At 44.0% G+C, this 27415-nt stretch overlaps 1 protein-coding gene and 1 long non-coding RNA gene across 3 annotated transcripts in view; one reads left to right on the plus strand and one right to left on the minus strand.

Annotated features, from left to right (window-relative positions):
* Nucleotides 1-27415, minus strand: part of LOC144689047 (3',5'-cyclic-AMP phosphodiesterase 4C-like) — a 278616-nt gene that overhangs the window by 235076 nt on the left and 16125 nt on the right. The window contains exon 2 of one of the 2 annotated variants that reach the window (XM_078556179.1): nucleotides 16742-16833. The exons of the other annotated variant lie outside the window; for it this stretch is intronic. Coding sequence (XP_078412305.1) covers nucleotides 16742-16807 — 66 coding nt within the window. The 5' untranslated portion in view covers nucleotides 16808-16833. The remainder of the gene's footprint in view (nucleotides 1-16741; nucleotides 16834-27415) is intronic. 2 annotated transcript variants of the gene reach the window in all.
* Nucleotides 19588-25441, plus strand: LOC144689267 (uncharacterized). The gene is made up of 2 exons (XR_013578613.1): nucleotides 19588-19625; nucleotides 23876-25441. It is a non-coding gene; the product is annotated as an uncharacterized LOC144689267 (long non-coding RNA).

Below are 27415 nucleotides of genomic sequence, written 5' to 3' on the forward strand. Positions count from 1 at the left end.
TTATATGATTTGCCAGGACACTGGTCCCAGCATGGTTCAAATGAAGCCCGTACCAACAGAACAGCTCTCTCCTTCCCCAGTGCTGGTGCCAATGTCCCATGAATCGGAACCCATTTCTCCCACACCAATCTTTGAGCCATGCATTTACCTCTCTAATTACCCTATGCCAGTTTGCATGTGGCTCAGGTAGTAATCCTCGCTGTAACTCTCTCTGTTATAACTGAGTCTTCTACTGAGGGTCAATGTAACAGAGTGTTATAACTGGTCAATGTAACACTCTCTCTGTTACACTGACCCTCAGTATAAGACTCTCAGTTATAACACTCTCTCTGTTACACTGACCCTCAGTATCAGTTATAACACTCTCTCTGTTACACTGACCCTCAGTATCAGTTATAACTCTCTCTGTTACACTGACCCTCAGTATAAGACAAAATAAAAACAGAATTACCTGGAAAAACTCAGCAAGTCTGGCAGCATCGGTGGAGAAGAAATCAGTCAACGTTTCGAGCCCTCATGGCCCTTCAGCAGAACTGAACTGCTGAAGGGCCATGAGGGCTCGAAACGTTGACTGATTTCTTCTCCACCGATGCTGCCAGACTTGCTGAGTTTTTCCAGGTAATTCTGTTTTTATTTTGTTTTGGATTTCCAGCATCCGCAGTAGCTTTTAGCTTTTTGTTTTTATCTCAGTATAAGACTCTCAGTTATAACTCTCTCTGTTACACTGACCCTCAGTATCAGTTATAACACTCTCTCTGTTACACTGACCCTCAGTATCAGTTATAACACTCTTTTTTTTGAAAAATATACTTTATTCAAAGACTATCTGGAAGAACATTACAAAAAACATTTCTAAATCGCCATTACAAAAAGTACAATCAGATTCAACATGGATCACGAGGTGCTTCAATACAATCAATGAATACAACACTCTCTCTGTTACACTGACCCTAGCAGAGAGAGTGTTATAACTGATACTGAGGGTCAGTGTAACAGAGAGGGTGTTATAACTGATATTGAGGGTCAGTGTAACAGGGAGAGTGTTATAACTGAGTGTCTTATACTGACGGTCAGTGTAACAGAGTGTTATAACTGAGTGTCTTATACTGAGGGTCAGTGTAACAGAGAGAGTGTTATAACTGATACTGAGGGTCAGTGTAACAAAGAGAGTGTTATAACTGAGTGTCTTATACTGAGGGTCAGTGTAACAGAGAGAGTGTTATAACTGATACTGAGGGTCAGTGTAACAAAGAGAGTGTTATAACTGAGTGTCTTATACTGAGGGTCAGTGTAACAGAGAGAGTGTTATAACTGATACTGAGGGTCAGTGTAACAGAGAGAGTGTTATAACTGATACTGAGGGTCAGTGTAACAGAGAGAGAGTTATAACTGATACTGAGGGTCAGTGTAACAGAGAGAGTGTTATAACTGATACTGAGGGTCAGTGTAACAAAGAGAGTGTTATAACTGAGAGTCTTATACTGAGGGTCAGTGTAACAGAGAGAGTGTTATAACTGATACTGAGGGTCAGTGTAACAGAGAGAGTGTTATAACTGATACTGTCAGTTATAACACTCTCTCTGCTACACACCCCACCCTCAGTATAATAAGGATCTCAGGGTGAGCTTTCACCTTGCGGGTAGCAAACAGAAGTCAGGACTGTTTCCGGGTCATGCACCAACTCCTAGTTGAGGTTTGGGCTAAACAATGATTGTCCTGGAATTAATGTGCCCCTTAAGTGACATTGAGACAGGGGAGTTCTTGGAGCTGGAGGGCCAATCAGAGGCTTTCTAGCTTCAGAGGAGCGGCAGGCTGCAATGAAGGGTCAGTAACAGGATGTTTCAACTTTAAATAAAAACCAGAAAATGCAGCCAGGCCAGCTGAGGGTGGAGAATCCCTCTACAGAGCAGCCTTTTGCTTCACTCCCACCGAGGCAGGGATGGAGGGAGGCAGAGAGAGAGGGAGGCAGGGAGAGAGGGAGAGAGGGAGGGAGGCAGAGAGGGAGGGAGGCAGGGAGAGAGGGAGAGAGGGAGGGAGGGAGGGAGGCAGAGAGGGAGGGAGGCAGGGAGAGAGGGAGAGAGGGAGGGAGGCAGAGAGGGAGGGAGGCAGGGAGAGAGGGAGAGAGGGAGGGAGGCAGAGAGGGAGGGAGGCAGGGAGAGAGGGAGGGAGGCAGAGAGAGAGGGAGGCAGGGAGAGAGGGAGAGAGGGAGGGAGGCAGGGAGAGAGGGAGAGAGGGAGAGAGGGAGGGAGGGAGGGAGGCAGAGAGGGAGGGAGGCAGGGAGAGAGGGAGGGAGGGCCGACAGACCCGCCTGCAGCACTGACTCCCCGGCATTGGGAATGATGTCAGGAAACTGGCACCCCATCCGCCTCCATTCCCAAACCTGGAAACTCTGCCCTCTGCCACAGCCCACACTCAATAACTCTTTCAGTTATAACATTCTCTGTTACATGCCCCATCATCAGTAAAAGGCAGTGCAGGACAATGTCACTTGAGTGCAAATTATTTCTGAAATCAGTGCAGATTTGCAGGAAAGGATTAGCATTAATCTATTTATGATCTCGAGAAGTCTCAAAGCACTTCTCAGGTGATCAAGTACTTTTGAAGTGTTGCTGGTCTAATGTAGGAAGTACATCAACTAATCTGTGCACAGCAAGCTCCCACAAACAGCAATGAAATGAAAGAGGAGATAATGTTTTTTAATGATGTTGGTCAAGGGATAAATACTGGCCATGATACCAGGGAGGACTCCTCTGCTTTTCTTCCAATAGTTTGCCGGAAATGCAGATGGAGCCTCAGTTTGATGTCTCATCTGTAAGATCTGTCAGAATGATATCACGTGTTTCCTAAATGGAGGGCCCTTACACCCTGAATGCAGGAGACATTCATCGTATCAGTAACTGTAGCTTAGTGGGTCTGGAACTGAGTGAGAAATCAAGAAGTCAGGAGCTCAAATCCCATCATGATAAACTGTGAAATTAATTTTCACATCAGCGATTCGCAGGAAAGCTGAGAGAGTGTGCTGAAGAAATGAATTACCCCTCAGGGAAAGGAACATGTCAGCCCCTGACCTGGCCCAGCCTATATGTGACTCCAGTCCCAAACTCTGTCGCCAATCGGATGGAGGAAGAGGGAGGGTGAGACGGAGACAGAAACAGGGTGTTGCAAAAAAAATTAGGGATGGGGAGACAGAGACAGAGGTAAAGCAAGGGTGGCATAGGTAGATAAAAGCAAAATTCTGCGGATGCTGGAAACCCGAAACAAAAACAGAAAATGCTGGAAAAAACTCAGCAAGTCTGACAGCATCTGTGGAGAGAGAAACAGAGTTAACGTTTCGAGTCCATCTGACGAAGAGTCATACGGACTCAAAACATTAACTCTGTTTCTCTCTCTCCACAGATGCTGTCAGACTTGCTGAGTTTTTCCAGCATTTTCTGTTTTTGTTTCAGATTTCCAGCATTCGCAGTATTTTGCCTTTATAAAAATATTTAGGGACCTGAGGCAGAAGCAGATATATTAAGTTGCAGATCAGCTGTGATTAATTGAATGGTGGAACAGGATCGAGAGGCTAAATGATCCTGGAAAAGCTCCCCCTCAAATCACTTCAAACATCACTTTCAAATTCCCAACTGTCTAGCCTTTGGTCCTCCATTCACTGTGACATTTCTGCTCAATCGCACCCTCTCTACCTTTGATGTCCTTGTCAAAAAGAATCTCATGCGCTGTCATCCCGGGCATTCCCACAGCATGATACCCATCTCTGCTCCTTATCGTGCACAACTGATTTACTCATTCTTCGCCATATCTGGCTGGATCACGCAAGCACTATCAGGTCCTGTTCTCCGTTACCAAAGCTGCTCACTGCTCCAATATGATCCTGGAATAGTGAGCTAATCCCAGGAGCTTCTTTTCTCCGCTACAAAGCAACTTCTTAAATCCCTCACACCTGCCCTCTCCACCCTCACACCTGCCCTCTCCACCCTCACACCTGCCCTCTCCACCCTCACACCTGCCCTCTCCACCCTCACACTTGTCCCACCCACCCTCACCCTCAATAAGTGCGAGGAGCTCAAGGACTTCTTTGTCACTAAGATTGAGTCCATTTGTTCAGCTGCCTCTGCCACTTCCTTCCCTTCTCCTAGCTCACTCGGCCAAATATCCCCCAGGATCTTTGCCTTGAACTCACATCTCTCTCGTTTCCCTTTCTTCTCTCCCATCTCCAGTCCTGACCTTTCCGAGCTCACCTTGTCCATGAGACCCACCTATTGTCATTTATACCACAATCCTTGAGCATTTGTCACTCCTACCCATCCTGTGCTAAGGGCATTTATAGCAACAAAAAAACAGGAGGACACCATTCAGCCCCTTGATCCTGTTCTACAGTTCAATTAGCTGATCTGCAACTTAATATGTTTGTTTTTGTCCTTAGATCCCTAAACACTTTTGGTTAACAAAAAAAATCTATCAGTCTCAGGAACTGTCATTTGGTGTTGAGAGTTCCAAATTTCTATTAGTATTTCTTTGTGTGTAGAAGTGTTTCCCAATTTCACTCCTGAAAGGTCTGACTCTATTTTTTAAGCTATGCCTCTTATTACCAACTCCCCAACCAGTGGAGATAGTTTCTCTCTATTTACCCTATCAGTTTACCTTAATAACTTGAGAACTTTGATCAAATCACCCTGCAACCTTCTAAATTCCAAGAAAATCAATCCTAGTTTGTTATAACGGTTCCTTGAGTATCCATCACAGCAACCAATGCCCAATCATTGCCAGTCTGTGTCCATCTATCAGCCCGAACTGAACAAACACAACTGGCACTGAGTGCTGACAGGGTTAAACTTTTACTCATTGCAGTGACCTGAGCGGGTGTCACAGAATGAGGGAAAAAGTCAATTCAGGCCCCAGTCAATGGCCATCTGAAGTGATATACAGCAAAAACACTCAACGATACAAGACATAACAGGAGGATGAGAGAACATGGTGACACATTGGCTACAGGTGAAGCACAGAATCAACATGTTATTCTGGTGGTGACTGCGTACGATTGAACAGGCTTACAACTGGGGTAGGGGCTACAAATCTTATTGAAATTCAAGGGGGTGGATGCCTGGATTTGAAAATACGCTGAACTAACCAGGCAGGTTTGATGATGGGGTGAGGTGGCAGCTTTAACTAACAGACAGATATGATGATTCATGTATTGGGGTCAATGGAATGGAATGCAGCATTAGACAGTATGCGGGGTGCAATGCTACAGGGAAGAGTGAGTGTCTGAGAGAAGATATTTTCATGTTGCTGCCCAGGGCATAAGGTGGTGGTGTTTAAGCTTCTGAACATTGCTCTCTCTGGGAACATAGGACCAAGACTAGGCCATTCAGCCCCTCAAGCTTGTTCCACCATTCTATCATAAGAGTGTTGACCCGCACCTCAACTCCATCTACTCAACTAGTTATAAAAATATTGGAGATGGTTGACAGTCAAGAGCCATCCAGTCAGGTAAGTCTGCTCAATTGGCCAAGGGTAGTTGGGATGCCATGTCGATGGGTGTTCAGACAAATGGTGTGAGTGGGGTGGGGTGGCAAGATTATGTGATGAAACCTCCAGAAACTTATCCGATCAGAGTGGACGACCCTTAAGTCACAGTCGAGGGAATGAGAGGTTTGTGTCAAATGATCGATATCATAAAACTGGAATGGAGCGAAGCAGTGGGCAGAGTGGGAAGTTGGGCAAGAACAATAATCAGAACAAGTGAAGGGGACAGACACACTGAAAAGTAGGAGAAGGAAGTGGCATCTGGGCAAAGGAGCAGACAGAGATTGGGTAATGGAGGATTGTGTGTGTGATCCTATGGAGTGCTGATTTGCAGGACTGGGCTTCTAGCCAAATGGTCTTTCTCAGATTTCGCTAAATTAGTTTCTCTCTCTCTCTCTCTCTCTCCCCGCTGCCACCCACCCCCTCCACCCCCGCCCCCTCGCATTCTCTGTCCTCCTGTTTGCTCCATCTCTCTCCTTGTTTCAAAATCTCCATCCATCCCTCAGTCTGTTGAAATTCACTGGTATGTTAAAGCAGTCAGAGAGAAATAAAGAAATCAAAGCAAAACAGACAGACAGGGACAGACAGGTACACACACAGAGTTAGTTGGAAAGAGAAAAAGAGAATATGGATAGAGAGAAATAATGTATTGAAAAATGTAGGAATTGATTGAAGCAGTGAAGGTCGTCAGGGAAAATTCTAGAGTGGCGCAAAAGGCACAGGCTGAAAACCATCAAGACATCTTGGCAGGACATTAATCAAAATAAAGCACATTCCAAAATGACTGGCTGAAGTAACGAACCTGGGAATTACATGAAATCTGACTGGAGGAGAGAGGGAGAAAGAGAGAGGGAAATAGATGGAGGGGGAGAGACTGAAGGAAAGGTGACACGAAGAGAAAGAAAGAAAGGGAGAGGGAGAGAGATCAAAAAGAGGGAAACAGAACATAAGAAAGAAAAGGAGAGGAAGGGAGAATGAGAGTAAGAGAGAGAAAAAAAAGTTGAAGAACGAGAAGGAGGAATGATTGCAGGGAAAAGAGAGAGAATAAAGAGAGCGCGATCATAACCACTGCTCCCATTTTTCAGACAAAAGGTGCTGCCAATCATTCTGTTACCATTTATGCCTACTCCTCTAAACCCATCTTTTGTTTCTTTACTTCCCCATTACAGCTCCCTTTGGCCTTGCACCATCATCCTCTTTGTCAGTTAATCTCTCCAGCCTTCTACCCTATCACAGGCCTTTCCCTTTCTTTAGCTCTGTACTAGCTTATAAACTGCTAAATCTCAAACTTCTTTTAGCTCTGATGAGAGGGTCATCAACCTGAAATGTTAACTCTGTTTCTCTCTCCACAGACGCTGCCAGACCTGATGAGAATTTCCAGCATTTTCTCTTTTTTATTGAATGGGTTTGAAGTGCAGATCAGCCATGACTTGATAGATGGTGGGATAGGTTTGAGGGGCTGAATGGCCCACATCTTTTCTTATATTTCTATGATCATTTTTTTTCATGGGATTTGGCACATTGCTGGCACTAGTTGACATCATTGTCCATCCCAGCCATCGTTTTTGGTAGATTATTGAATATTATCTCCCAGTCCCTCTCTCTCTCTCTCTCTCTCTCCTGATCATCCACAACTGCATACTTGAACAACTCCCTTTTTAACAAAATATGCATTGCAGTTGTTAGGAACCAGGTATCAAGCGAACCATTTAGCTCTGCTTAATGCTAGGGAAAAACAAAACTTGTGCAGAACAGACTGACTTGATCCACTCCTTTTTTTTGCGTTTTACTTTTCAAAATGTCCCAAGCCATTTATCAAATGTTTTTTTGGCCTAGATACAAGACTCGGTCTATTTTTAATTTCCTCCCAGTCAGGCAATTTCTCTCAAAGTCTTCCCCCCACCAAATTCCTGAATGAATGGCTCTCCGTTTGCATTCTGGAGACTGGGTTTACTGCTTGAAGGTTCACTGCCAGGACACCATCCAGAGTCACCAGCCTGGGAAAATGTTTTGTTTTATTTTTTGCTCCCAGTCTGTGTGTCTCGGTGATACACCCAGGACACACACAGAGCCATTGGGAGAATTAGTCAAGGGGTCTCTAAATTTTGCTGAAAAAGAGAGACATTTTTTTGTCAAAGCTTTTTGTCTTGCACTCATCAGGACAATTTGCAAGATTACCAACATCAGGGGAAATTTACACTGTATGAGAAGAGAATGCTGATTGGTTGGCAAGTGGACTCTGAGTCCAACCAACCAGCACTCACATCTTAAAAAGTATAAATATGTTGTTTCCCCGGCATTGGTGTTTTTTTGCAAGTTGTCCTGATGAGTGCAAGAGAAAAATCTTTGACAAAAGATGTCTCTTTTATCAGATCTTTAAATTGTTATGACTCACTCACAGTTGCCACTTCTATGTAACTTTAATTATCACTTGTAAGTCGCCTTCACTGCATGTTCTATTTAAGGTTTAAAGTATCAGCTGTGACTCAGATAGTGTTGCCAACCCTCCAGGATTGACTGAATGTCTCCAGGAATTGATGGTCAATCTCCAGGGCACTGCTATGTGCAACCCTGGAGAAAAATCATGGGGACATTTAAAAAGATAGTTTTTTTTGTCATTTTCTTTGAGCATGTCTCGTTACCAGGTATAAAAATATTGAAAATGGAAAAAAAAAAGCTTTTGGCTGACAATCAAGCATCATCCAGTTGGGTAATGAGTCTTTTTGCTTTCCAATTGGTGTAGGAAGGCAGTACGTCACGAGGATGGATGTGTTGGCCGACTGATGGCTGGAGTGTGGGGACAAGTCAGTGATGAAACCTCCAGGAATACATTTAATCACATTTAGTAACTCTACTCAGAGAGTGGCATTGTCTCCCGCCTCGCAATCAGTATACATCATGATCTGAGCCCCCACTCCAGAAAGTCGTGCACAAAATCTGGGTTGATACTTGCAGTGCAGTACTGAGGGAGTGCTGCACTGGTGGAGCTGCTGTCCTTCAAATGAAGTGTTAAACTGAGTCCCCGTCTGCCCTCTCAGGTAGAGGTAAGAGATTCCATGGCACTATTCGAAGAAGAGCAAGGGAGTTCTACCAGTGTCCTGGTCAATATTTATTCATCCATCAACATCACTAAAACCGATGATCTGGTCATTACCACATTAATTGCTTGTGGGACCTTGCTGTGTGCAAATTGGCTGCCGCAATTTCTACATTACAACAGTGACTACGTTTCAAAAAGTACTTCATTGGTTAGCAAACGCTTCGAATACATCCTGAGGTTGAGAACGAAGCCATAGAAAATCAAATTCTCTCTTTCAACAATGGCAACAGTGTAGATTTATATAGCACCTTTAGCATCGTAAAATATTCCAAGATACTTCACAGGAGCACACTCAAACAAAATTTCACACCGAGCCATGTAAGGAGATATTGGGACAAAAGGAATATTTTCAGGAATGAGAGAGGTAGAAAGGCAAAGAATTTTGGGAGGGAATTCCAGAGTTTAGGGCCCAGGCAGCTGACGGCACAGCCGCCAATGCTGGAGAGATTAAAATCAGGGATAAGCAAGAGGCCAGAATTGGAGGAGTGCAGAGATCTCGGAGGGTTGTAGGTTCTAGAGATAGGGAGGGGTGAGGCCACGTGTTATTTGAACATGAGGATGAGAATATTAAAATTGAAGAATTGTTGCGGGTTAGCCAGTAGAGTGGGTGATGGCTGAATGGGAGTTGGTGCAGGTTAAGAAACAGGCAGCAGAGTTTTGAATGAGCTCAAGATCACATAGGGTGGAAGAAGGGAGGCCAGCCTGAGACTGTTGGAATAGTCAAGTCTTTCAGTGCAGCAGAAGCGTGTGTTGCTTGTACCATGGTCTCAACAGATTGACCTTATTTGTTGAAGTGAAGAGAGTAGATATCAGCAGCTTCACCATCACATTGCAGGGATAGACTCAAGTTCAAGTCTCCCTGTGCCCCTGCTTTGATCTGCATCAAGTTGAGAAAGTGAAATCTTTTACCAGCACCGGAGAGGGACAAATGGGGCCTCAGATCAATGTAAAGACAGCACCGCTGACAGTGCAGCAATCCCTCAGTACTGCGTTCGGAGAGTTAGCCTGGATTTTGTGCTCGGGTCCCTGGAATGGGACCTGAACCCACAACTCAATGAATGAGATAAGAGCCGCACTCACTGAGCCACAGCAGTCACCCAAAGCAACTGCTTGTATGGGTGCTAGGAGAAGGATGGATAGGGAGACTCAAAGTCCAAAATTCTGCCAAAGGTCACGGGAAGAAACGTCAATAATCAAGGTATGAAAGAGTTATCCAGGATCCAGACCTCCTGCCCACCCCTCTCCAGCCCCCCACATGGAACACCCCCCACATGGAACACCCCCGCTAGTGTAAGAGTCCTCAAAGGGGAAGATGAACATCAAGTGGCAAGTCATACAAACCTGCACGGCAAACTCAAAATGCAATGGTGATAATTCTGATTTGAGAAGTGGCTGGAACAGATTTTCAGGCAGAACAATCATAGTGAGGGTTGAGAGATTAAATGACATTTAATTAAGGTGTGAAGGAGAGGGAGAATAGCATAAATCAAGTTGAAAATCAAACAATCAGGAAGCTCTGGGAGGAATTGATCCTCTCAAAGCTGATTGCAGAGCAGATTAACTCCCTGGTGCTTGGTAACCAGATGATGTTTAATATAGTTGACTGCTGTCAGGTGAAAATGGCAAGATTGCTGACAGCAACTCAGTGCAATTAGCCTCGTGAAACTCGACTGTGGCCTCCCTGCAGTTGGGAGCGTGACAGTTTAGTAGCAGTCTTCATCAGCACTCTGGACTGAGATTGGAGCTCACACATTTGTACAGCTGTTCTCAAATCATCTTCCGTCCTGGGGGCGGTGGGAGTTCTCTGCAATTAATTGTTGAAGACAACAGGACCAATGTTTCTCAGAAGAATCCCCAAGGTTTCAAATTAGGCAGTGCAGTCAATCAATAGATGGTCTGGACGGGGGCTGCAACATAGGTGGGAGCAGGATCCCATTCAGTCAGAGGATGCGAGCAAAGAAGGGGTAGACAGCGGAAGAAGGACATTCATTCAGAAATAGAATTGGCCAGGATTCAGTGAAGAGCAACAAATTCTATAGGTGATTCTAGAAATGAAATAAAGAGAGAATCAGGATAACCCAAAATTTATCAGGATGATAAATGGGTTGGGTAGCTGTAACTAGTGGATCAATACTGGGGCCTCAACTACTTAAAATCTATATCAGTCAATTAAGAGTTTTTTGAAATATGGTCATTGTGTCATATAGGAAAAGCGGCAGCCAATTTGCACACAGCAAGATCCCACAAGCAGCAATGAAATAAATGGCCTGGTTATTTACGTTATTATTAATAATAATAATAATGGGGAATAAGGAAATGGCATAAGTGTTGAACAGATATTTTGTGCCTGTCTTCACTGTAGAAGACACAAATAGCATCCCAGAAATATCTGTAAACCAAGAGGTGAAAGGGAGGAAGGAACTTAAAACAATGACAATCAATAGGGAGTGCTGAGAAAACTGACAAGTCCCAGGGCCTGATGGACTTCAGTCCTAAGATCTTAAAAAAAGAGGCTGTGGAGACAGTAGATTCACTGGTTGCAATTTTCCAAAATTCCCTAGATTCTGGAAGTGTCCCATCAGATTGGAAAATAGTGAATGTAACTCCACTATTCAAAAAAGGAGGGAGAGAGAAAGCAGGAAACTACAGGCCAGTTGGTCTAACATCTGTCATAGGGAAAATGCTTGAGTCAATTATTAAGGAGGTTATAGTGGCGCACTTAGAAAATCTCAATGCAATCAGGCAGACTCAACATGGTTTTGTGAAAGGGAAATCATGTTCGACTAATTTACTAGAGTTCTTTGAGGAAGTAACAAGCAATGTGGATAAAGGGAAACCTGTAGATCTGGTGTATGTGGATTTCCAAAACGCATTTGATAAGGTGCCGCAAAGGTTACTACACAAACTAAGAGCTCATGGTGTAGCAGTGAACATGTTAGTATGCATAGAGGATTGGTTAGCTAACAGGAAGCAGACAGTATTGATGAATAAGTTATTTTCGGCTTGGCAGGATGTGACAAGTGGAGTGCCACAGGGATCAGTGCTGGGGCCTCAACTATTTACTACACAAAATAAGAGCTCATGGTGTAGGGGTGAACATGTTAGCATGACTAGGAGGTTGGTTAGCTAACAGGAAGCAGATGGTATTGATAAATAAGTCATTTTCAGCTTGGCAGGATGTGATGAGTGGAGTGCCACAGGGATCACTGCTGGGGCCTCAACTATTTACTACACAAAATAAGAGCTCATGGTGTAACTCTTTCAGAGTTAAAACAATAAACTAAATTAACACAATAAGGGATAAATCAAGCACAGCCCCTAAGTCAGGTCAGCTGTAAAATCAAGGAAGAACTTTAAAGGAACTTTATAAACATTAAACTAAAATGTGATTAAAGGGGTCGCTCATGGTGTAGGGGTGAACATGTTAGCATGGATAGAAGATTGGTTAGCTAACAGGAAGCAGGTGGTATTGATAAATAAGTCATTTTCGGCTTGGCAGGGTGTGATGAGTGGAGTGTCACAGGGATCACTGCTGGGGCCTCAACTATTTACAATCTACATTAATGGCTTGGATGAAGGGGCTGAATGTATGGTAGCTACATTGACTGAAGACACCAAGATAGGTAGGAGAGTAGATTGTGAAGAGGAAAGGAGTCTGAAAAAGAATATAGATGGTTAAGTGTGGGAAAAAATTTGGCAGATGGATGTTGTAAAATGTGAACTTGTCCACTTTGGCAAGAAGAATAAAGCAGTATATTATTGAAATGGAGAGAGATTTCAGAATTGTGCAGTACAGAGAAATCTGGGTGTCCTGGCACATGAATCACAAAGCTAGTATGCAGGTACAGCAATTGACTAGGAAGGCAAATGGAATGTACTTTTATATTCCATTCACCTTGAAATAAACAAGTAGGAAAGTTTTACCTGAGTTATACAGGGCGTTGATGAGATCACATCTAAGGTACTGGGTACAGTTTTGGTCTCCGTACTTAAGGAAGGTCATAATTGCATTAGAAGCAGTTCAGAGAAGATTCACTTGACTCAATCCTGAGATGAAAGTGTTGTATTATGAAGAAAGGTTGGACAGGTGGGTCCTGTATCCAATGGAGTTTAGAAGAATGACAGGTGATCTTATTGAAACATACAACATCCTAAGGAGACTTGACAGGGTGGATGCTGACAGGTTGATTCCCATTATGAGAGAACTAGGGGATGCAGTTTAAAAATAAGGGGTCCCACATTTAAGATAGAGGAGGATTTTTATTCTCTCAGAGGGTTGTTAGTCTGTGGAACTCTCTTCCCCAGAGAGCAGTGGAGGCAGGGTCACTAAATATCTTTAAGGCTGAGTTAGATAGATTCTTAATTGACAAGGGAGTCAAAGGGTATGTGGGGTAGACAGGAAAGTATAGCTGAGGTCACAGTCAGATCAGCCATGATCTTATCAAATGGTAAAACAGGCTCGATGGGCAAAATGGCCTACTCCTGCTCCTAATTTGTATGTTGGTTGAGGGATAGATATTGGCCAAGGACACTGATGAGATTTCCCCTGCTCTTCATCGAAATAGTGCATGGGATCCAGCTCGATGAATAGTTAATGCAGGTAATGCAAATGATCCCATGGCCACTTTTACAGGAACACCACGCAATTGAATTGAGAAAGGTGAAAGGAGGGGAAACATCCCACAATGTTTACAATGCAGTTAGAGTTTCAGTGATCTTTCGCACTAGAAGCTGGTCCCACTACACCACCAGGGTGACTGAATCACCTTTGAGAGTTTCAGCTAACTGCGTTCCTTTGTGAGTCTTCGAGGAAGCTCCAAAAATTAAGCTGCACCTTTTGTCTGCCGAGTTCGAATCTCACCATTTACTGAACTCAATCCATGTGGTAATGTGAGAGTTAGCACCAGAAAACATTGTCCTGGAAGTTGGTGAATTGTCATGAAACGCAACTCATTCCTTAATGCCATTGCTGCCCAGTCTACATGTAATCCTACTCTCACATTAAGTAGTTGACATCAGGGGAACCGCCTTCACCTGCTTATTAACATTAATGCAACAGTGTAGAGGGAGATTTGCTGTGTATCTAACCCTGTGCTGCACCTGCCCTGGGAGTGTTTGATGGTTACAGTGTAGATGGAGCTTTACTCTGTATCTAACCCCACGCTGTACCTGTCCTGGGAGTGTTTGATGGGGACAGTGTAGAGGGAGCTTTACTCTGTATCTAACCCCATGCTGTTCCTATCCTGGGAGTGTTTGATGCAGAGAGTCTGCCTGAAATGGGACAGACCTTGATCAGTAAGTAACAAATATGAATAAATAGAACTTGACCGGCACAACAAGAATAGATTTTAAGGAGACAATTAAAACACAATCCAGATCCCTGCTCAAAGCCATTAATTATTCATTTGCCAGCAGATATTGTTTGGATGTGGCTTTCAACAAATTTGGCTTAAAATTTGCTGGTTTATAGCTCACCACATCTAAGTCCACTTCATCCCTGAAGCAAAGGATCAAAGCACTCAAACAATGCATAGACTGAAGGAAAACATTTCATATGAAACTGATCTGATTTCTGAGCTCTGTTGGCAGTGAAACAGGAGCAGAGATTTCTAGGCAGCTAATCACCCTCGGATGAGGAATATGGAAACGATACTTCAGTTGTGTGCTGGTTAAACCCTTATCTGCAGTCTGTGTTCAGTTCCGGGCACTATACCTCAGGACAGATGTACTGTGCCTGCTGACCTACATCAATGCCTCAAAATTCTCTTCCTTGTGTTCAAATCACTGCATGGCCTCATTCCTTCCTGTCACTGTAACCATCTCCATTCCTACAACTCTCTGAGATCTTTGTGCTCCTTCAATTCTGGCCTCTTGCGCATCCCCAATTCTAATTGCCTTCAGTTCCCTGAGCCCCAAGCTCTGGCATTCTCATCCTAAGCTCCTCCGTCTCTATCTCTCTCCTCCTTTAAAATGCTCCTTAAAAACCTACCTTTTTGTCTGGGCTTTTGGTCACCTGTCTCAAAATCTCTTCTCTGGCTCGGTGTCAAATTTTGTTTTTTGGCACTTCTGTAAACCATCTTGGGACATTTTGCTATGCTAAAGACGCTATATAAATGCAAATGTTGTTGTTGTGTTGGCCTTGGAATGGGTGGAGCACAGATTCACCAGAAAGATACTGGGGCTAAAAGATTAAATTATGAGGGCAGTTTGCACAGCCTAGGCTTGTATTCCCTTCAGTGTCGGAGGTTGGGGGATGATCTGAACATCAGAACACCCTAAAGCGCTTTACAACCAGTGAAGTACTTTTTGAAATTTAGTTACCGTTGTAATGTAGGAAAAGCAGCAGCCAATTTGTGCACAAGGTGCACAAACAGCAATATGCTAATGACCAGGTATTCTGCTTAAGTGATGCTGATTGAAGAATAAATATTAGCCAGGACACCTGGGAGAACTCCCTTGCTCGTCTTCAAAATAGCACCTGGGATCTTATGCCCACCTAAGAGGGGAGACTGGGCCTTAGTTCAACAACTCATCAGAAAGATGGGTCTAACGGAATGGTGAAACATGCTCGAGAGGTTGAAAGGTCACTTCCTGTTGCCATGAGATGAATCAGCTCACACAGATAGGGGACCAAACTCATGACCCTACTGGCCTGTGGGCCTTAGTTTCACAGTGGCCTTATTCATCCCAGCAGATTTCTCTAATGAAACAGATTCTGACAATAAGACTTCTGATTTTACATAAACATGACTGAGTAAATAAGGGATAATTCTGCCATCTACTGTCCATAAGAAGCCTTCAAACTCTACTCAGACTCACTTTCATTCTCCACAGTGACATATTTCAGCAAGAAGGTGTAGAATGGCAGGGGATCAGGTACCAGGGAGGTGAGGGAGTGCGGGTTGGTGGGATGGGGTAGTTTGGGAGTTGAGGGAGGGGTTAGAACAATATTCCTTCTAAGCTGCACGAATGTGCGGCCAATCAGCAATGTGAAACCTTCCATACTGTGCAACAAACAGGCCGCGCACAACCAACATTTAAGATGTGTGAGTGCACAGCAAACAAGCCACACACAGCAAAAAAAAGAAAAATTAAAGGGAACATTAGCTGGTGGGGTTGTTGGCTGGGCCTAAATGAGTTTCCATAGAGAGGGGTCTAGTGTATAGACCAATGGATCAAAGATTGCCTTTGTCCTACCAATGCTGAATTGATGGAGGTCCTTCGTTAACCAGGAACTGATGTCGAGTAAGCAGTTAGACAACACAAGGCATGTTTAAGATAATTAAACAGAGTAAAGGACTTGAAAGTGTCGATAGAGAGAAACTATTTCCTCTGGTGGGTGGGGGAGTTCAGAACAAGGGGCAGATCCTTAAAATGAGAGCCAGGCCATTCAGGGGTGATGTCAAGAAGCACTTCTTCACACAAAGGGGAGTGGAAACCTGGAACTCTCTCCCCCAAAAGTTGTTGAGGCTGGGGGAAGATTAAAAATATCAAAACTAAGATTGATTTGTGTGTGTTAGATAAGGGTATTAAAGGTTACAAAACCAAGGTGGGCAGATTTAGGTTACAGACCAGCCATGACATCTCAGGGAGCTGATGGCCCCCTTTCCTGCTGATGAGGCAAGACAGGTATATGGGCTATTTGTCCTCATCCAGATCCACGCCCAGGATCACCAAGGGTTTTGTGGTTGAGAAAGTTTTAGCCCATGAAAAGTTAATTTCTAGTTTCTGTACACTGGACTGTAAAGGGTCAGGGGAGAGATAAACTGATGTAGAGGCTGCACACTTAACTGGCTGAGGAAATTGGGTCATTCAACATGGTTCATAGGGTCAGGACAACAAAGTGCATGTTGAACTAACTAATGATAGAGGTGTCAGCTGTGGCTCAGTTCATAGCACCCTCGCCTTTGAATCAGAGGGTTGTGGGTTCATGTCCCACTCCCGGAAAACCAAGAACTGTGATTGTACTCGAAAGAGTTGCAATCTGTGACTGTTGATAACTCGAAAGAGTTTGAACTAACTAATGAGAGGTCATTTGGCTCCTTGAGCTGTGGATTTCCTGCTTAACAAGTGTGCAATGACTCTGCAGCCCTTGTTTAAGCTTCATCTTACCTCCTGGCCACCCACAGAAAGTGAGCTCAGACTTTTCTTCATGGGGAAGACTTCTTGCTCTGCCATCCTCTTCAGACTGAATTGCAGACTTTCTGATAAGAAGAGGAAATTGCATTTACTGAAAACTGTTTGGAGTATTGCGCCTATCCTGTAAGCCCGCTTGATGGTTTATCACCGTCACTGTGATACATACATCTGTTTCCTGTGAGCAACATTTCTACTCTATTCATCGACTTCCATAGAAGAGGATTTTGTTAACATTTGTTCATGGGATGTGAGCATCGCTGGCAAGGCTGATATTTAAACTACGTCCCCTACATGCCCTGAGACAGTGTTGGGCTGCCTTCGACCACTGGTAGGGGTTTGATACAATGAGTAGCCACTTCAGAGGGCAGTTAAGAGTTAATCACCTTGGTGTGGGACTGGAGTCATATCTAGGCCCAGACTAGGTAAGGACAGCAGGTTTCCTTCCCTAGAACATTTGTGAACTTACTGGGTTTTATAATAATCCCACAGTGGAGAGATTTTTCCCTCTTGTGGGAACATCCAAAACAAGGGGCTATAAATACAAGATAATAGTAATAAATTCCACCATAAGATAGAGTAATTTCTTCACCCAGAGAGTGATTAGAATGTGGAACTTGCTACCACAAGAAGTGGTTGAGGCAAATAGCATACATGCTTGACAAAGGAAATTATACGAACATATGAAAGCAGGAATGGAAAGATATAGCAAAAGGCTGTGATGGAATTGGTGGAGATTCATGTGGAATGTAAACATTAGTACAGATTGGTTGGATGAATCTTCATCCATTCCACCATCATGCATGCATATTCAATATAATTACATGGTTTCACTGTGTTGAATTAAGACTCATTGCTCCTTAATTTCCATAGCACAATCTAATTGAGAGTCAAAAACCCCAAGATAATTTATTTATTCTTTCATGGGATGTGGGCATCACTGACAAGGCCAGCATTTGTCACCCATCCCTAATTGCCCTAAGGTAGGGGGAGAGAGAGAGAGAGAGAGAGAGTGAAAGAGAAAGAGAGAGAGAAAAAGAGTGAGAGTAAGATTGGGGGAGCATGAGAGTGGGAGAGAGTGGGCGGGAAATAGTGAGAGAGGGTCATAAAATGATTCCAATCTAACTGTTTTTTGTTTTTATCCAATCTAACTGAAGTGTTTAAGACGATCAAAGACAGTGATAGGGAGAGAGAGACAGAAGCTATTTCCTCCAGGGCCGAAGTCTAGTTATTCGGGGCTGATGTCAGGAAGCACTTTTCTTTAAACAAAGTGGAGTGGACATCTGGAACTCTCTCGCCCAAAAAAGCTATTGAGGCTCGGGGGAGGGGGGGTGGGGTGGGGTTGGGGGGGGTGGGAGGCAGTGGGTGTCAATTGAAAATTTCAAAACTGAGATTGATTTTTGTTGGATAAGGGAATTAAAAAGTTACAGAGTTAAGATACAAATCAACCATGGCCTAACTGAATGGTAGAACAGGATCGAGGGGCTGAATGGCCTTCTCATGTTCCCATGTCTCCTGCTCTAACCCATTTTTTCCAAGAACCTCATAATTGAAGAAAGTGCTTCTAAACTCCCACCGTGTTTGGCATCACCAAACAGCTGCTTTTAGATTTACAGTACCTTGTTCACTTGTTCATATTGTCCTGCTTTACAACAACAATGTGCATTTCTATAGCACCTTTTAATGTTGCAGTATAACTTCAACACTTAGGGTTGCTAACTACATTAAGGTTAGGATTTGATAGAAGTGTTCAACATCATGAAGGGCTTTTTTTAAGTGGAGTAAGTAAGGAGAAACTGTGTCCACTGGCAGGAGGGTCAGGAACCAGAGGGCACAGATTTGAGAAAGAACAACAGAAAAAATTATTTTTACACAGCGGGTTGTTGTGATCTGGAATGTGCTGCCTGAAAGGGCAGTGGAAGCAGATTCAATAGTGACTTTCTAAAAGGGAATTAGATAAATAGTTGAAAAGGAGAAATGTTTCCCGGCTATGGGGGAAAAACGGGAAAGTGGGACTGGATAGATGTTTCAGAGAGAGCCAGCACACACAAGATGGACTGAATGGCCCCATTCCATGCCGTACAATTTTATATTCAAATCCAGTCTATGATTTCGTTTTGCTTATTTGAATCCAGGCTGAGTCGACAGTAAATTTACTGTTTCCTTTTTGTGTTAAAAGTGCTGTCCCTGTTTTCCACTTTGACTATCAGCCGCCCCAGTCTCAGCGCTTTGTGGAGGAACTTGACATTCTGAGCTCCAACTGTGTGAACAATGTGATAGTTTGGCAGCAGCAAATCCCTCGTGTGTGAAGCAAGGTCAAGGACAGCCCAACGGAGTGAGTTGGCATGTTTATCACTTCCCGCAGACTTCTTTCTAAATGTCACCTGGCTTTGCATAATGGCAAACCACAGAGCGACAGAAGGGGATCTGATCAGCCAGTCTCAGTCGGGCATTGTAGGTGATTTGCCAATTCCTGTCCCTGCTCCATGGGCAGCTCTCAGAGGTATGTGTGTGGTGGGGGGGGGAATGGGATGACTTAACCAACCCATGACCTTCTGATTCCGAGGCAAGAGAGTGTCAGTCACCTGAGCCACGGCTGACACGTCAGCGAAGATCAGTGAGGTTCTGCTCTGACATTCCTGTGTAGAACCCCAGATGGCACCATAAAAACCGAGGTCTCCATGCCCTTTTTTGAAGCGATTTGAGACAGGGAGCAGCGGCAGCCCAGGCTGAGAGCTGAGCGCGCCCCCAGTCCTATCGCACTTCCAGGGACAGGATTGAAACCCTGAAGGGTCGACGCTGAGCGTGTTCATAGAAGTTTACAAGACAAGAGGCAGGGAGTGTGCTGATCCCAGATGAGGTAAATACTGAGAAGGCTGCGCCACTAGGAGAGATTGAGAGGGCTAGGACTAGAATTCCCTAGAATTCTAGGGAATTGAGACATTTAAAATTCCCAAGGGGAACAGCCTCTCCCCATCCACCTTGTGCAGACCCCTCATTGTGATTTTGAACACCTTGAGCACAGTTTCAAGTCAGGGGTTTTAGTGCGATCGAGGATAGCAACTGGCCGGGAACTGCCAATCCCCGAGGCTGCTCAGTAAACCATAAAGTACTTTATATTGAATAAATTAAAATATTGATTGGCAGAACAGGCTTGAGGGGCCAAATGGCCTACTCCTACTCCTATTTCTTAGTTGGGGGAAGCATTCGGGGCCGTTAGTCAGCCTCAGAGCTCCTGGGCTAGGGAGCAGGAAAACCCTCAGACAGAGATATTGTATTTCTCTTCATGATTATGACATTCCAAAACATGTTTTTTTTTTATTTTGAATATTTGTTGCTAGGACAATTATTGTCTGTTTGTATTTGCCCTGAGGGCGTTAACAGTCAATGGGGTCAGTGTGGAACTGGAGTCACATGTAAACTGCACTGCGTCATATTCTGAAGTGTGTTAGTGAGAAGAGTTAGGGTTTATATCGCAATTCAAGAGCTTCTTGGTAATTTTGTCCTAGCTGTTTTGGGCCAATGTTTGTCCTGTAACCAACATCACAAAAAGAACATGTTGTCTGATCATTATCTCATTGCTGTTAAGTGGGATCTTAGAATCATACATTACAAAGGGGGACATTTGGTGAAAAACTGGAAACAATGGAGGTTCAAAGAGATTTGGGGGTCCAGGTTCATAGGTCATTAAAACGCCCTGAGCAGGTACAGAAACAAATCAATAAGGTGAATGGAATGCTGGTCTTTCTATCTAGAGGACGAGAATACAAGGGCAGAGAAGTCATACTTCAGCTACTGGTTAAATCACACCTGGAGTTACTCGGAGCAGATCTGGGCACCACACCTCAGGAAGGATATACTGGCCTTGGAGGGAGTGCCGTGTAGATATACCTGAACGATACCTGGACTCCAAGGGTTTAATTGCAAAGAGAGATTATGTCAACTAGGGTTTAATTTTCTGCAATTTGGAAGGTTAAGGATTGATTTGATCAAAGTTTAAGATATTAAGGGGAATAGATAGGGTAGATAGAAGGAACATTTTCCACTGTTGGGGAGTTTAGGACTATGGGACATAGTCGAAAAATGAGGGCCAGACATTTCCGGAGGAAACACTTCTACACACAAAGAAGTTTGGAACTGTCTTCCACAAATGGCAATTGATGATAGATCAATTGTTAAATCTGAATCGGAGATTGATGCATTTTTGTTAACCAAAGGTATCAAGGGGAATGGGGCAAAGGCAGCTATTTAGATCACAGAGCAGCCATGATCTCACTGAATGGTGGGACAGTCTCAAGGGGCTGAATGGCCTCTTTCTGTTCCTATATTCCTATGGCTGACTGTAACTGTGCTAGTCCTTTGAAAGAGTTTTCCAATTAGCCCCATTTGCCCCCTACTCTGTTTCCAGAGCTCTACAAATCTTGCTGTGTACAATTTGGCTGCTGCTTTTCTCAACATTACCAGCCATACTAACTCTTGTAATTTTATTGAGAGGGAGACAATTTCTATGTAGAATTAAGCTTCTCTCACGGTCTTGACACGCCACAGTGCTGACAGGCTGGCAGCAGAGAGGGGACATTTTCCCCTATGGGAAAGTTGGCAATATCGCAGTGCATCAGTTCTGCTCTTAGGGATTCTCCCTCTCTGGACCTCTTCCCATTTTAAAAAATCTTCTCAAAACCTCTCTCTTTCCCCACCCAAGTTTTCCACCTATTCCCTGGCTTGCTGCTCATTGCCAATCATCATTTCTAAAACATCCTTAAAAGGTGCTACAGAAATTCAAGATGTTCTTAAAAAAAATAAAAACGACCTGAAAGCTCATTGACCTGAAACGTTAACTCTGTTCCTCTTTCCATAGATGCCGCCCGACCTGAGTATTCCCAGAACTTCTGTTTTCATTTTTTATTTCAAATTTCCAGCATCTGCTGTATTTTGCTTTTGTTTAAGCTGTTGTTGTTATCCACCCCAGGTTAAACCAGAAGGGAGTATTTTACACATTCCCTGCATTTATTCGGGACTGAATACAATCAAAGCCAGAATTCATTAGATTTTCCATTGGTTAAAGCCTCCCACCATGTATGTAACTTTGCTAAAACAAATTTCAAAAGCTGCACCGTCACAATGTCAATATTCAGTCACTAAGGGCCCTTGTGTTATTGTGCGGAATCTCACCAGTCTCATAAGTGTCCATGTTGCTTCCCTGGACTGTGGTAATAGCCAATCTCAGCTGGGTCTACACTCAGACTCTTATTGCTGGCTTTAGCAGCCTCCCTGTGTTAGTGAACCAGTTTTAAAAAAAAAATCCCTTGAGGATATTGTCCCTGAGCTAGGACCTATACTGGAGGTCTTCCATGCCACTGCTGTGAGTGTGCAGCAGGTTGGATTACCTGAAGCACCTTAAACCTTCAAGAAAGGTCCAAATGAAGGTCGCGTTGAGTTACATTGAGTCTATAGCACAGGAACAGGACGTTCAGGCAGCATTTATGTTCCACACGAGCCTCCTCTCTATCAGGATAATCTTCTATTCATTACTCATCGCCGCCTTTGGATCTCCTACTGACCCCCTCTCACTCCCGAGCCCCCGCTGCCCCTCTCCCGAACCCTCATCAACCCTCTCTCGAGCCCTCATCATTCCCCCCCCCCCTCAACCTTCCCCCCCACCAGTCTTCGCTTGCCACAGGCAAAGTGGCAAAGGGGACAGCGAGGACTTGGTAGAGGGCAGCGGAGTGGTGGGGAGGGTGGTGGTGAGTGATGTGGCAAGCAGGGGCGGACAACAGGTGCACACCAAAGATGTCACAAAATCCCGCATACACCAGTGCATGGAGTGGGTGCAACTGTTCCTGTGCAAGGGCAGGAGTTAAACTGGTCCAATTAACGGTGGTGGCTGGGCTCTGGAAGCCAGAAGGCCAGTCAGAGGACTTCCAGCTTGAAAGGAGCACACAGCTGCAGTAAGAGGAGGTGCCTTCAACAAGGAGCTGCCCTTCTCAGCCACTTCTGGCTGCAACCCATCCAGGCAGGCAGGGAGGGCCTGCAGGCCTACCTGGAGTACTGAACCCCCAGGCCTGCCCTGCCTGCCGCCAGGCAGTTAGACTGCCCATCTCATTGGGGAAACTGGAGGCCGACTTAATCCCTGGTTAACAAGGCTCTTAACCCACCTAATTGCCTTTTCACCTTATGGAGAGGGGTGGCCTTGCTGGGCCCCAAAACCAGGTCAACCAAAATGGCTAACATCGGGAATGGGTCAGGAGAGTTCATAAGCTTCGGACCCCCATCTGCCTTCATTCTTGACCTCAGTGGGACCCAAAATTTTAGCTCATTAGATTTTGTAAAGAACTCTGACCTGTTAGAGATTATATAAGACACTGTTGAGATTTATAAATGTCAATTTATAATGGTTTACGTTTGGAAATCATTTTATATTAAATCTCTTGATTTTTAAGGGAATGTCTTTTGATTTATGAGATGGCGTGGTACAATCGTGGTGCTATATCGCATATGGGGATAATGAGAAAGGTGTTATTCTAGGAGCTGGCTGAATCGTGCTTTTTAATTCCCCTCTTTGCATCTTTTTTAAACATACAATAATGAAGACTTTGATCGAGTTCCAGTGTAAACTATCAATAACAACCCTATCACAATCGGCAAACATAACTTGTGCAAGTGAATCGATTTGCCCTTAAGTGAGACTTGGCTTGATAATCTGATAGACGTAAAGATATGGAAAACATTAAAAGCTTTCTTGAAACAAAATGTCATTGATCCTTAGCTGTTTGTGTTACTACCAGATGTTGTTTCAAAGCATAGCCTGCTTGCCTTGTGACGCCTATACTCATGCAGAACGAACACTGCACCTTAGTATCTTTGCACGGTTTCACTCTCCCTGTTGACCATGAGATATAATCTGCACAATTGCGAGCCCAGAGACCTATAGAATGAGATGGCACAGGAGGCCATTTGGCCCATCATGCTTGTGTTGACTCTTCAAAAGAGCTATCCAATTTATCCCACTCCCCTGCCCTCTCCCCATGGCCCTGTATTTTTGTCTCTTCAAGTATTTAACCAATTCTCTTTCGAAAGTCATTATTGAACCTGCTTCCACTGCCCTTTCAGGTAGCATGTTCCAGATCACAAGAACTCACTGCATAAAATTACCATCTACAAGATGCACTGCAGCAACTCGCCAAGGCTTCCTTGACAGAACTTTCCAAACTCACGACCTCTACCACCAAGAAGGACAAGGGCAGCAGATACATGAGAACACTACCAATTGCAAGTTCCCCACTAAGCCACACACTATCCTGACTTGAAAATGTATCGCCGTTCCTTCAATGTCGTCAGGTTAAAATCCTGGAACTCCCTCCCTAACAGCACCGTGGGTGTACCTACACCACATGGACTGCAACAGCGCAAGAAGGCAGCTCATCACCACCTTCTCAAGGGAAATTAGGGATGGACAATAAATGCTGGCCTAGCCAGCGATCCCCAGATCCCAATAACAAATAAAAAGGTGACCAAATACCAAATAGTCTGGGCCTCTGGATTACTAGTCCAGTGACATTACCACTATGCCAGCATTGTATGAAGAACATTGAATCCTATCTCCCAGAAATGCCACAATGTTACGGAAAAATAAGTCAGCATTTTAAAAAAGAAATATAATTATTTTACATATTTATACATGCTTAAAAAATACTCATCACTCGAACTTTAGTCCTGGAAGGTTATGAATTGGAAACAATGGAATTAACAGCAATTGAGGGCAAAAAGAACATTTAAAGTATGTAAAAACTTCTGCAAAGCAAATGTGATCTGGAATGAAGCAGTTACTGCGGGAGCTCGGGAAGATTGGAAAATCCCCTATAGATTGGGCAGGGCAGCAATTCAGCAATTCCATGTAAACATTTCCTCACTGAGGAGCGTTATGATCCTTGTTTACAAGCTTTATTAGTATGGTCAACGTCTGCCAACATGTGAGATCATCAGAACCTTTTGTACTCAGTTGGCATTTAAGAGAAAACTGGATAAGTACATGAGGAGCATAGGTGCAGAAGGAGGCCATTCAGTCTCTCGAGCCTGTTCCCATGGTTCAGTGAGACCATGGTTGATCTACATCCTAACTCCATCTATCTGTCCTGGCTCCATGTCCTTTAATACTAGTGCATTGAAAAAGTTCTATCGATTGCAGATTTAAGGTGATTAATTGAGCTAGATACTACTGCTTTTCGTGGGAGAGGGTTCCCACACTTCAACCACCCTTAGTGTGAAGAAACGTTTCCTAACTTCTCTTCTGAATGGCCTGGTGATTTTAAAGTACGTCCCCTTGTCCTAGACTCTTATACGAATGGGAAGTCCCCATTTATCTACCCTAATAATTTCTTTCAAAATCCTAACAACTTCAAACAAGTAACCCTTTAATTTTGTATATCCCAGGGATTAAAACCCTAAATTTATGTCATTTCTCCTCATAATCTAACCCTCAGACACCGTGTAACATTCTCGTGAATCTTATACTGCACTGAGAAATTCCACAGCCAACATATCCTTTCTAAGGTGATGTGCCTAGAACTCTCGACAGTTACTCCAGATGTGAGCTTACCAGAATTTTTTACATCTGGAGCAAAACTTCCTTCCCTGTACATTCTAGCACTCTAGTAATAAAAGCTAACATTCTATTCATCTTTTTGAATATTAGTGACCATACACTACATGTTGGCGATCTGTGCATAGGGACCATTAAAAGTCTTTAGACCTCCACTGTTCCTAGCTTTTCACCATTTGAGTAACATCCTGGTCTAACCTTTTTTGGTCTAGTATGGAGGGCTTTATACGAACATGCGTTGGAATCCATCCATCACAATTACTCCCACTGATTTAATCAATCAATGCATAATGATAATTTTGTGGTCCTGTGCACACGACTTACTGGCAATCCAGTACATATACTTCAAGAAAGACTTACATTTATATAGCACCTTTCATGACTTCAGGATGTCACAAAACATTTTACAGCTAATGAAGTACTTTTGAAGTGCAGCCACTTTTTTTATGTAGGAAATACAGCAGCCAATTTGCACAGCAAGATCCCACACACAGCAATGACATAATGACCAGATAATCTGCTTTTTAGGAATGTTGGTTGAGGAATAAATTGGCCCCAGGAAACCGAAGAGAACTTCTCCCCCCACATTCCACCGCCTCCCCTCCCCACCCCACCTCCCACACCCTGCTCCTCTTTGGAATAATGGCTGTGGTACCTTTTGTATCCTCCTGAGGGAGCTGGCTTTAACATTAATTAAAATCAATGAAGAAAGACTGCAGAAGGCTCTGGCACTGAGGGATTTGGGAGTCCTTGTGCATGAATCACACAAAGCCAGCATACAAGTCCAGCAGGAAATAGGTAAGGCAAATGGAATAGAAACATAGAAAATAGGAATGGGAGTAGGCCATTCGGCCCTTCGAGCCTGCTCCGCCATTCATTATGATCATGGCTGATCAACCAACTCAATAGCCTGCTCCCACTTTCTCCCCATATCCTTTGATCCCTTTTGCCCTAAGAGCTATATCTAACTCCTTCTTGAAAACATACAATGTTTTGGCCTCAACTACTTTCTGTGGTAGCGAATTCCAAAGGCTCACCACTCTCTGGGTGAAGAAATTTCTCATCTCATTCCAAAATGGTCTACCCCATATCCTCGGACTGTAATCCCTGGTTCTGGACTCCCCCACCATCGGGAACATCCTTCCTGCATCTATCCTGTCTAGTCCTGTTAGAATTTTATAGGTTTCTATGAGATCCCCCCTCATTCTTCTGAACTTCAGCGAATATAATCCTAACCGACTCAATCTCTGCTCAGATGTCAGTCCCGCCATCCCAGGAATCAGTCTGGTAAACCTTTGCTGCACTCCCTCTATAGAAAGAACATCCTTCCTCAGATAAGGAGACCAAAACTGCACACAATATTCCAGGTGTGGTCTCACTAAGGCCCTGTACAATTGCAGCAAGACATCCCTGCTCCTGTACTTGAATCCTCTGGCTATGAAGGCCAACATACCATTTGCTTTCTTTACCACCTGCTGCACCTGCATGCTTACCTTCAGCGACTGGTGTACGAGGACACCCAGGTCTCGTTGCACATTCCCCTCTCTCAATTTATAGCCATTCAGATAATAATCGGCCTTCCTGTTTTTGCTACCAAAGTGGATAACCTCACATTTATCTACATTATACTGCATCTGCCATGCATTTGCTCACTCACTCAGCTTGTCCAAATCACACTGAAGCATCTCTGCATCCTCCTCACAGCTCACCCTCCCAGCCAGCTTTGTGTCATCTGTAAATTTGGAGATGTTACATTTAATTCCCTCATCTAATTCATTAATATATATTGTGAATAGCTGGGGTCCCAGCACCGATCCCTATGGTATCCCACTAGTCACTGCCTGCCATTCGGAAAAAGACCCGTTTATTCCTACTCTTTGTTTCCTGTCTGCCAACCATCTCAATACACTACCCCAAATCCCATGTGCTTTAATTTTACACCCTAATCTCTTATGTGGGACTTTGTCGAAAGCCTTCTGAAAGTCCAAATAAACCACATCCACAGGCTCCCCCTCATCAGCTCTACTAGTTACATCCTCGAAACATTCCTG

Source organism: Cetorhinus maximus, chromosome 13 (assembly GCF_964194155.1).
Source record: "Cetorhinus maximus chromosome 13, sCetMax3.hap1.1, whole genome shotgun sequence".
Lineage (NCBI taxonomy): Eukaryota > Metazoa > Chordata > Chondrichthyes > Lamniformes > Cetorhinidae > Cetorhinus > Cetorhinus maximus.